Source organism: Heterodontus francisci, chromosome 10 (genome assembly GCF_036365525.1).
Source record: "Heterodontus francisci isolate sHetFra1 chromosome 10, sHetFra1.hap1, whole genome shotgun sequence".
NCBI classification, from domain to species: domain Eukaryota; kingdom Metazoa; phylum Chordata; class Chondrichthyes; order Heterodontiformes; family Heterodontidae; genus Heterodontus; species Heterodontus francisci.
The window spans coordinates 114,828,799-114,840,940 of NC_090380.1; the positions used below are offsets into that span (position 1 = coordinate 114,828,799).

At 43.3% G+C, this 12,142-nt stretch overlaps 1 protein-coding gene across 4 annotated transcripts in view; it reads left to right on the forward strand.

Moving 5' to 3' along the window:
- LOC137374274 (lipase member H-like) overlaps positions 1-12,142 on the forward strand; it is a 39,777-nt gene that overhangs the window by 2,798 nt on the left and 24,837 nt on the right. For 2 of the 4 annotated variants that reach the window (XM_068040070.1, XM_068040072.1), the window contains exons 2-5: positions 4,090-4,463; positions 7,710-7,818; positions 10,047-10,148; positions 11,155-11,244. In XM_068040070.1, coding sequence (XP_067896171.1) covers positions 4,090-4,463; positions 7,710-7,818; positions 10,047-10,148; positions 11,155-11,244 — 675 coding nt within the window. The remainder of the gene's footprint in view (positions 1-4,089; positions 4,464-7,709; positions 7,819-10,046; positions 10,149-11,154; positions 11,245-12,142) is intronic. The other 2 variants (XM_068040073.1, XM_068040071.1) reach the window with 2 other exon arrangements.

The following is a 12,142-nucleotide window of genomic DNA, read 5'->3' on the forward strand; positions in this document are numbered from 1 at the left end:
AGTGGAAAATGGCCTGCCCGCTCCAGGCCAATCAAGACCCTTAAGTGGCCACTTAACAGCAACTTACGGGTCTTCGCCTGCCTCTATGATGATTTTACCCGTGGCTGGTCGGACATCCGAGGACCAAGAGAAGCCACCTGACAACAGCAGGCGGCTCTCAACTTGCCCGAGGAGGACCCTCATGATTGGGCACTGTGTGCCCAATGGAGGGCTGCCCCCACTAACCCAACCATCCCCAATACACAGCACACGCCCCCCTTCTCCCCAATTGAACACCCTTGCCTCGCCGGGGCCCAAACCATTACCCCCAGCGAGGGTAACTTACCATGGTTCCGGGCTCCCCACCATCTTTCTTCACGCTGGGCTGTAGTCCCAGCAGTGGCCACCGCTCCCTGTGGCACTGCTGGGTCTAAGAGCTGCTGGCTGGCGGTTCTATTAGGCGGGACTTCCTACCTCAAGCAGGTGGACGTCCCATCTCAGAGCAATCAAAGCCTGGGGACCCGCAAAATACAAGTCAGATCCCCCAGGCGAGGCGGAAGAGGGTTCGCCACTGACTTTTCAGGGCTGGGTACCATCCACCTAGGGTAAAATCCCTGCTTTTAACTCCCTTGTTAATCAAGAATCTATCTAACTCAGCCTTAAAAATATTCAATGCCCCTGCCTCCACTGCTCTCTGGGGAAGAGAATTCCACAGATTAACAACCCTCTGTGAGAAAAGGTTTCTCCTCCTCTGTGCCTTAAATGGGAGACAGCTTCACCATGCAAGCTTGATGCTGAAATAGGGTGAATTAAAGACACCCTGCATGACAATGGCTACCCTGATCAGATCAGTTCTCGCTGTATATTGTGTAAAATTTTGAACGGGCCTAAGGCTGTCTTTTTCGGCTGTGAAAAGTGCCCAGTCTACTTTAAATTACCTTGGAAGGGTAATGCATCCCAAAAATTTTAGCAACAGGTGAAGCTAGCTGTTTCACGCTGCTACTATGCAGTATCAACACATGTGGTGTTCGTTACTATCAGGATGCTGCTGTCAAGCCAAAAAGATGTCCTGCCTATCACACAAATGGGTAATGTGATATATGAATTTCAATGCCAGTGTGATGCTAGGTATATAGGCCATACGTCCCAAAGACTGACCGATCGTATCAAACAACATGTCCATTCTGCTGTTCGCAATGGGCAAGGTACAGACCGTACCCAACCAGCCTGTGCTCGCAAAATTCAAAACACAGTGTCCAACATTAGATATGATTCCGCGATTGGACAACATTTGCTAAATGATCCTCAGTGTTCTAAGAATTACGCTGACAACCAATTTAAGATTGTCAGTAGGGCTCGCAGTGAGGCATATTTGTGCATACTGGAAGCTACATATATAAATACACAGGGCCCTGTTGTTTGCAGACAGAAGGAATATGCACAAACATTGCGCCTGTTTCAGCTGAACAAAATAAGTGACAGCCATTCGCTGGTTCATTCCTCAGGGCAATGCCTTGACTGATCAGAGTCAGGTTGCCTGGTTTAAATTTTCAACATAGCTTGGCAGTTAACTGTCAGTCACTGTAAACTGGTGCATTCACCATGGCAACGCCTCTACCAATCAGAGTTCACTTGCCAACCAATCAGCATTCTCTTCTCATGTTTTTATTTGAAGAGGTTATCAGAAGGTCTTTTGGACTTGGCTTGTAAACAACAGTTACTGGAAGGCACCTGTTTTCAGATAAATGCACAATAGGGGGCTTTTTTGACTTGGGGAAGATATTTACAGAGAAGTGACAGGTCCAGATTTATAGGAGTCAGGAGGCTTAACTGCTGAGATGATTTTGGTTTCACTTTGGATGGGCAGTTGGGGTATGTACAGTGTTCTGAAAAGGAGTTAAAGAATCAACCTGCCAAGGACGAACCTCAACGCAGTCTGTTCCAGCTTTTTTTTAAAAAGCCTGCCAGTTTTTCCATCTTTCTTGAGAAGCTCTTAGAAGTGAGCATAAGAAATAGAGAAATTGATGCTGCATTCCTTTTGCAAGGCCCGCCTGAAATCCCTGTTGCTGCATTTCTCCAGGGAAGCCTGCCCAAACTGATCTTCAACATCACCTGAAAACTGTTCTCGGAAGACCCCAGTGACAGCCATCTATGCGTATTACCAAATACCAAACCGAAACAAAGGACATCTGACACCTTTCAATATCTTCTCTTTTTCCTTCAAGAATTAGCAAGTATTTGGCCAAAGTATTCTTTTTTGTTCGTTTGTTTCATAATAGAGCTCTAAAGACTAAACCCCTTTTTTTGGTTAGTGTGTGTGTGTGTGTGTCTGTCTGTCTGTGTGTGTCTGTGTGAGTCTCTAAGGTAAAAAGGGAATATTTATATTTCAATCAGTGTGTTAATGCTGTGCATCGTTACTGGTTTAGACTTGTTTTATAATAAACTGATAATTTTGTTGTTCATTAAAGAAACCTGGTTGGTGTATTTTATTCTGGGATAAAACAAGAGTCTATAATTGACCGTATAGGTAACTATGAAAAAATAAATATATGTTGTAACCTGTGGAGAAGTGAAACTAGAAAAACAGTGCACTCCTTCCACCTCGGTCGTATAAATTGGCAAACGAATGAGAGGATAGATGAGGAGACTGGTTGATTTAGAATGTGTTGCCTGAAAATGCAGTGGAAGCAGATTCAATAATTACTTTCAAAAGGGAATTGGATAAACGCTTCTAAAGAAAAAAATTACAGGGCTTTGGGGAAAGAGTGGGAGAATGGGACTATTTTGATAGCTCTTCAAAGGAGCTAGCACAGGCATGATGGGCTGAATAGCCTCCTTTTGTACCGTATGATTCTGTAAACCAATGCCTTCAGCGAAAATATGTCAAAATAGAAATAAAGTAATGATTGTATTGAATTGAAGTGAATATAATATGGTTTGTTTCCCCAACAAGACAGGGCAAGTGATGGTGTGTCAGCTTGGATCAGTTCATCTGTGTAACTAGTACAAGGACAGAATGGAGCCCTGGGTCAATATGTTTAACATTTAATGACATACAGACATAATGTTGGAAATACAGTTGAAGGTTATGAGAATAAGTAATTCCAGGCATGAGTCAACTACTCTTTAGCGTGGTTCCTGTCTTCTCATTTCCATGGAAATATCAATATAAAAGGGTAGGATTAGATTACAGGGCTGCAGGTGTAGCGAATAGAGGCCCTAGCCTCAGCTCATCTGCTGATGAAATCCTCATCCATGTCTTTGTTGCCTCTAGACTTGATGATTCAAATGCTCTCCTTGCCAACCTGCAATGTTCCACCCTCCATAGACTTGAGCTCATTCAAAACTCTGCTGCCTGCATCCTAACTCACACCTACCTATTCCCATTAGCCATCATCGCTGTGCTCTCTGGCCTGCATTGGCTTTCAGTCCAGAAATGCCTCAATTTTAAAATTCCCTTCCTTGTTTTCAAATCCCTCCATGGCCTCGCCCCTCCCTAAATCTGTAATCTCCTCCAGCCCTACAACTCTCCGAAATAACTGTACTTGGGTTTTTGTGTGTGTAATTCTGGTCACTAACACATCCCCAATTTTAATCGCTTCACCATTGGCGGCTGTGCCTTCAGTTGTCTAGGCCCTAAGCTCTGGAATTCCCTCCCTGAACCTCACTGCCTGTATACCTCTCTCTCCTCCTTTAAAACCTACATTTTTGGTCGAGTTTTCGATCACCTGACCAAAGATCTCTTTATCTGGCTCAGTGTCAAATTATGTTTGATAACACTCCTGTGAAGCTCCTTTGGATGTTTTCCTGCATTAAACATGCTATATAAATACAAGTAATTTTGTATATTTGGTTAATTAAGGTGCATGTGTTGATTATCAAGTAGTATGCGTTGATTTTGAGATGTATTTACTCGAAACATTTTGGAAGTCAGAAGAAAATCTCCCACATGTTGTCCTGAAGCATTTAAGGAAGATGGTTAGAATATATGGCTGGGAAGATTGCACTAATGAATGTTACAAGATTCAGGCTGGGTGAGCTAAAGGACCTTTTCTCATTCCACATGCTTTCTTTAGTTTTATGTTTTCGCACCATTCTGTTTCCATTCAGTAGTGAGTCAAGTATCAGAATGCCACAGCTTCACAAAACTTTCAGTGACTGAAACAATCATCGGCACGGACCTGGTTGTGAAACTTCTCCTCTACACAGGGAGGAATTCAAGTTGTGCCAGCTTGATCAATGCCACTCATACCAGTGTGCTGGATGTCAACAAGAAGACGATCTTCCTTATCCATGGATACAGACCATTTGGATCAGCACCAAACTGGTTGAATATGATGATAGAGACACTACTAAATGTAGATGACATAAACCTCATCATTGTTGACTGGAACAGGGGAGCAACCACCATTAACTATTCAGTTGCTGTTTCCAACACCAAGAAAGTTGCTGAAATTTTGAAACCTGTGATTGACAACATATTGGTAAGAATTTTTAGTTTATGGTTAAAAGAGTCCTTTTGTATCAGTCCAAGTGATAATGATGGCTATGTGTCTGGCATTACGATCCCATTAGGGACCATTAAATTTAAAAAAAAGAAAGTCAAATTCCCAGTTATTACTGAAAGAATTACGTCACAAGGTTTCAAGTTTTAAACAAGAAACTTTACTATACAAGAGTTAAACAAAGCAAAACACTATTAACTTAATACTACAACTTGAAATCACTTATTCTTTAAACTTAAAATATTACAAAACACTCCCGTTTGACTTTTACTTCCACCCAAGAGTTCCCCTATACTTTACAGGATGTTGGCAGTTTGTTCACTTCTACTGGCACCACCCCAAAGTGTACCACAGCTCTTAGCAATTCACTTTGATTTGTTAAATTATCAGCTATCTTCTGAGGTATGGGATCTCCTGGGAATTCACCAGGAATTCACCAGAAAAAACTCCAGTTTTCTTCCAAGACCTCCAGAATCCGGACTTCCCAGCTTGAGCACGGGCCTGCCTCAAAACAGAAATACCCCAGGTTCCTAATGGCCTCTTTGCTTCTGAGCCCAGCTGCTTTCAAAGCCAACAGCTTTCCAATAGTCAAATGCTTTCTATGTGCCTGCCTGTCAGTCAAAAAGGCATCTCCTGGCATCATCCATCTCCATAGCAACGTGGTACACCTAGAAAGTCCCAGATAGAAATTTAAACTAATTATTTCCAACTCCAAATCTTCTCTTTGTTCTGGGAAATCATATAAATAATTTAAACCCCTAAGTGAGGCAGCTGTAGACTCACTGTCTCCATCAGGAGGTTCCCATTGTGTAGGGTCTTCACACTTCCCGTTATGATCTTACTAAATAAACATAGACTACCCTTTGATTTATAAACACCCTCGGTTTGTTTGCCAGCTTCTCAAACCACATGTTTTCATTTGTCTTGCATTAAAAAAGTTACCTCTAGAAAATTAATACAAACCATGAAACTAGATGATCGTAACACTGATGATTATTGGATTTCTAGCAGCTCTTATGTTTTTGTGATCTCAGCAAGAGTAGGGGGAACTGCTTAGCATGACAACATTTGCTGAAGAGAATCAATGCACTGAACCCCTCTGTCCCCCAGTCCCAGACCTCCTGAGTTCAGTTGCTAAAGCACTTTCTACTAAGGACTGGCTTGCATCCTGTAGGCAATAAGGGTACCAGAGTGGGATATACAGAGGTTGCAATCTCAGCCATTAGTCATAAGAGCAGTACATAGATGAGACAGGAACTTTGTCTGCTCCATTAATCCTTGTACTCGAGTAGGAAGCGGGCATGGAAGAAACGTATGACAGTGGAAAGGGGAAAGGGAAGAATGAATGGTAGTGAAAGGGGGAGAATGGAAGGCAGTGAAAGAGAGAGGGGAGGGGAAATGAATAGTAATGATGGAGAAAGAGAAGGGGGCAGAAGCTGGGATTACTCTTTTAGAAGGACAGGGAGAAGCTGGGAGAGGAAGTGTGTCAGCATTAATTGAGAGGGAATGGGGAGAAATAGGGCATAATTAACTCAAAGTGGGTTAAGAATACCAGCATGGGAGGAGAGCAGGAGGGTGTGAAAGAGTTGACAGGTGTCTAGAATTGGGGAACTAACTGAGATGGAGCCATATGTGGATAGTGGCAAAGTCCAATCTATAAAGCCAAAATATCTAACTGCATCATGTGTGAGGACTGTTTTGCGTTGTTACCTTTCTGGGGGTTCTTTCAGATTTTCTGGAGCTACTTGTCAACTCTTGCTACTTTTCTAGCTTGACGTGTATGTAGTTATCTAAGAGCTTAAGCATTGGTTCTGAAAAGTAGACATCTGGGGCTGGATTTTATAGGGTCCCCGATGCCGGGAATGGTGGTAGGGGAGCATGAAGATCACTCCAGATGAGGCCCGCCACCAACCCCAATGAAGGCAGGGCCTGGCCTGATCTTAATGGAGGTGGAGAGGCCTCCTGACGTCCCCCCAACCCGCCACTCGGCAATGGGACCACGATTTACATATGTAAATAAATTAACCTACCTGAATTAATGAAGGTCCCGTCGCCTCCTGATTTTCCACACCAATCTTCATTCTGGTGGCTGGCAATGCCGTGCCTTCGAAACTCCATCCGGGGAAACGAGGAGCGACAGCTGTGGGGAGGGGGGAGGAGGTAATTTTCTCAGTGCAGGAGGGGGAGCAAGGTCAAACTTACCTGATTGGTTGAGGAGGTGATGGGAAGGGATCAAGGAAAAGGTTCTGAACTTTGTGGGGGGATGGTCATATATTTACGGTAGGTATTCCGGGGAGGAGGGAAGGGCAGGAATGATGTGTAACGCCATTGTGGGATGGGGGCGGGGGGGGGGTGTGAGGGGGCATGGGAAGATTTTTTATTCATCTTTGATAACTGACTCTTAAAAAATTTTACTTGTCATTTAGGGCTCTAAGCCCTTTAAAAATGGAACCAGCGCCTGCGCAGTGGCGCCGGACACCGTTGCCGGGGATGGCTCGCCCACCCCTCCACATCATTGGTTGCGGGGGGGAGCGGGGGCGGCTGCCCCGGCCATGCTAATGAGCTACCGCGTTTGGAATCGTGACGGCTCCGCAACGTGCTCCCCGTGTGTGCAGACCCCTACTCCTTTCGCCCGCCGCCTATTTTGGTGGCGGGCCTATAGAATCCAGTCCCTGATCTCTGGTGATTCAGTTAGATAGGAGTTTTTTGAAGGAATAGAAAGAAAGATCTTATATTTATACAGTGCATTTAATCTGTCCCAAAGCACTTTACAGCCAATGTAACACTTTTGAAGTGTAGTCACTGTTGTAATGTAGAAAATCATTCTATGAAACACAGCAGCCAATTTGCACACAGCTAGTTCCCACAAACAGGAAAGAGATAAATGGTCAGATCATCTGTTTTGTGTGGTGTTGGTTGAGAAATAAATATTGGCCAGGACAACAGGGAAAACTGCCCTGCTCTTCTTCACATATTGCTGTGGGATCTTTCATGCCCACCTGAAAGGGCAGATGCTGCAAGATGGCGCCTCTGACAGTGCAGCACTCCATCAGTGTGATGTTGATGCTTATGCACTGGCCTCAGTTACCAATAAGCAAATGTGCCCAGGAAATAGAAAATGCACAAAGACTGAAACCCCCAGAGTTAGACTTAGAGGACCACTCTGTATTTATAGCTTTAAGATAATGGTTCATTGCTGGTCATCATAAATACTGTTTTTTTTAGAGAATTGGAGGTTCCCTTGATTTGATTCATATGATCGGTGTGAGCCTTGGTGCACACATATCTGGCTTCGTTGGAAGTAAGTTTGATGGAAAGATTGGAAGAATAACTGGTGAGGAACATTAACTCATTTGTCAAAATACTGTGGATGCTGGAAATCTGAAATATGAACAGAAAGTGCTGGAAATAGTTAGCAAAGCAGGCAGCATCTGTGGCAAGTTAATGTTTCAGGTTAGTGACCTTTCCTCAGAACTGGGAAATGTAACAGGTATTAAACAAGTTCAGAGGCAGTACACTTGCCCTTACCCTACCTCCCTTCCCACCATCCAGGGCCCCAAACACACCTTCCAGGTGAAATAACGATTCATTTGTACTTCTTTCAATTTAGTATACTGTATTTGCTTTTCGTGATGCAGTCTCCTCTACACTTGGGAAACCAAACGTAGATTAGTTGACTGCTTTGAGGAACACCTCCATTCAATCTCTAAGCATGATCCCGACTTCCAGTCGCCTATTAGTTTAATTCTCCATCTTTCTCCTACTCTGACCTTTCTGTCCTTGGCGTGTTACAGTGTTCCAAAGAAGCTCAACACAAGCTCAAGGAACAACATCTCATCTTTCGACTGGGCACTTTACAGCCTTCCGGACTCAACATTGAGTTCAACAGTTTCAGATCATGATCCCATTTTTTTCAGACAGCAATGGTCCTGCTGTTGCCATTTACACCTCCTCTAATCCCATCTTTTGTTTCATTGCTTGTCCTGTTACCACTTCCTTTTGAATGTGTTGCCCCCTCCCTTTGAATGCACCATCATCCCTTTTGTCATTTAATCCCCCCTTCCCTTTTGTTCCTTCCCCTCCTCCCTCCTTTCTCTGCACCTGTACTTGCTTAAAACCTGTTACACTTCTAACATTTTTAATGGTCACAGACCTGAAATGTTAACTCTGTTTCTCTCTCCACAAATGTTGCCTGGCCTGCTGAGTATTTTCAGCATTTTTTATTTATATAACCCATTTCTTTGGTTGCTCCAGTGCTATGAAGTTCTGAGCAGTATTTCCTTGTGCACTGAATAATTATGTCTAGTTTCTCTCCTGTTTCTTTGGCAGTGTATCTAAACATTTCTTTTTTAATTCAAACACAGGAAAGAGCTGTAGATCAGTCCAAGAAGGCAACCAAAACAGTGGCAACAATAATTTAAAATGATCAATTACTTACAGTCTATAACAAAGCATGAATTACAAAAAGATAGATATTACGTCCAATCTTTTGGAGAACAGCATTAAAACTGTCAGTCTTTTATTCTGAAGCTAAAGCTGAAAAAGTAAGAAAGACTTGCATTCATATAGCACCTTTCACAAACTCAGGATGTCCTAAAGTGCTCTAAAGCTAATTACGTAATTTTTAAAGTGTAGTCACTGTCATAAATCATGCACAGCAAGTCCCACAAACAACAACAGGATAATGATCAGATAATCTGTTTTTAATAATGTTGGCTGAGGGATAAATATTGGCCAGGATATTGGGAAGAACTCCCCTGCTCTTCTTTGAAATATTGCCATGGGATCTTTTAAATCCACCTGAGAGGGCAGACAGGGCCTCAGTTTGATGTCTCATTTACAAGACAGCACCTCCAACAGTGCAGCACTCCCTCAGCAGTATACTGGCGTGTCAGCCTAGATTACATACTCAAGAGTGCTACTAACTAAGCCAAAGCTGATAATTTATCCCCTTAACAATCACGATCCCCTATAACCCAGTTTCCTCCACTTGTCTCTTGGCTAGGGTTCAATATCAAGGGCTGCAGCTGCACTATGGAACTAGAACCCAGACTCTTGCTACTGAGTCAGAAGGTTGCGGGTTTAAGTCCCTCTCCAAAGTCTTCAGCATAAGATCAAGGCTGACACTTCTGCTGCCAGTACTGAAAATTGCACTGGGAGCAGGAGCCTAGATTTTTGTGCACAAGTCTCAGGAGCAGGACTTGAACTCACAGGTGAGAGGGCTACCAGAGCCACAACTGATACTTTATATACCCCGAAGGACCATGGGCTATCCACGAGACTATGAACACAATAGGCTGAATGGCCTCCTTCTGTGCTGTATGTTTCAGTCTGCCTAGTTCTGATTAACAACCCTTGCGGTGAGTGAGGACGGAATTGAGATGCAGCAGTGACACTGTTGGTGATAATTCACTGATCAGACTCACACCTAAACTAAGATCATTGAGGAACTGAATAGTGCTGATGACCGTAGAATTGTACTCCCGATGCCTTTAGAAAAAAGAGGAAAAATCTGGGCAAGCAATCAGAGATTTGTTGGTTAGATTTACTTTATCGTTGCAGGTCTTGATCCGGCAGGGCCTCTGTTTACAGGAAAATCTGTAGAAGACAGATTGGATCCTGCTGATGCTCAGTTCATTGACGTTCTTCACACAGACATCGATGGTACTCCTACATAGTCTCTCCTCGCTACATTAGATTCATATTAAAATTCTAACTTAGTTAGAAGGTGAAGTATTGCTAATTATTTGGGGCTTCAACATATTTGCGATCTAGCCACACAGTGAGTTCCTGATTTCAACTCATATCGGATTCTCCTAGCAAAGCCCATTCTTACAATACCCTAACTGTCTCAATGGAGCCATTCCTCTCGTACACTAACTCTCCCATCGAAATCCACCACCAAGTCCCCAAATCCACCCATCGAAATCCATCGCCCCACTGCTTAACTCTCCCATGAAGTCCATCCCTTTACTACCCTAACTCTCCTATCAAAATCCATCCCTGAGTCCCCTAACCCTCCTATTGAAATCCATTGCCTGACTGCCTAACTCTCCCACTGAAGTCCATGTTTCCAGTACCTTAAACTCTCATATCGAAATCCATCGCCCGAGTGCCCTATCTCTCCCATCAATATCCATCCCTCTGGCGCCTGAACTGTCTCACTGGTCCATCCATCTAGTATGTTAACATTTCCATCAAAGTCATCCCTCTAGTCCACTAACTCTCCAATCGAATTCCATCCTCCAATACTCTAAAGATCCCATCAAAGCCCATTCCTCTTGTTCCATTATCCTGCTAGTACCTAATTATCTCATCAAAATCCATCCCTCTGGTACCCTGACTCTACCAATGAAGTCCATTCTTCCAGTACCTCAATTCTTCAATTGAAATTCATCTGTCCAGTTTATGATTTCTCCTGTCGAAATCCATCTATCTAGTACTTTAACTTTCCTGTCAAAGACCTCTCTAGTGCCTTAACTCTCCAATCGAAATCCATCCCTCGAGTACCTTAACTCTCCCATCACAACTCACCCTTCTCGTACTCTTACTCTCCCATTGATCAGTATCCCTCTGGTCCTTATCCTTCCCTCAAAGTCCATCTAATTTATATATTGGTAGGATAATTATTTACAAAAACAACATTTAGAAATAATGTTTCTTTCTGCAGCTCTTGGCTATGAAGAATTTTTGGGACATATAGATTATTATGCCAATGGAGGGACTGACCAACCAGGGTGCCCTGCGACTATAATGGGTGGTTCGTATTGATACTCAGCTTTATTCTCATTTTCCATTTTTTTTCAAATTGTCGTTAATTTATTGCTCAATATAGAATGTCACATTGCTTCCCAAGAAATTCTATCAACTCTCGTAAAGTTGGCCAGAGTCTCTCGTGATATCACGCTCTCCAGTCTGAGAATCACAATCTTCTACATGAAAACATTGTGTGTCATTGGAAATCCCCAACACCTTTCTTGTTGTCTCTCACCAAGAAGTGAGAGGAAGCAAGGGAGCATGATGGAGATGGAGCTATCTGAGCATTCATACAGTCAGTGAAAGGTCTCCATTAAGAAGATAGGAACTGTTACTTTAATGGAAGGCTTTTACTGCTGCTGTGAATGCTGGGTTAGTCTTTGCGTTGTCAGCCTTGGCTCAGTGTGTCTTGTCTCTAGTCACTGTCTCTGAGTCAGAAGTTTGTGGGTTCTAAGCCCCACATCAGACACGTAATTCAGGTTGACAATCCCAGTGCTATTAGTGAGGGAGTGCTGCACTGTTGGAGATACTGTCTTTCCGATGGGATGTTGAACTGATGCCCTGTCTGCTCTCTCGGGAAGACATTCAAGATCCCTCACTATTTGAAGAAAAGCAGGGGACCTCTCCCCAAGTTTCTGCCCTCAACGAAAAGATTATCAGGCCATTTTTCTCATTGCTATTTGTGGGACCTTGCCATGTGCAAATTGGCTGCTGTGTTTCCCTACATTACAACAGTACCTACACAATGAAAGTACTTAAACTGGCTGTTTTTGGCCATTCATCCTCATTTTTCAGCAAAAGAAAATGTCCATAGATCCAGCAATAGGCCAGAAAAGGCAAAGGAGACTAAAGGAAGGAAGAAAAAGATAGGGGGAAGATGATAAGAAATAGAGTGAAGGGAT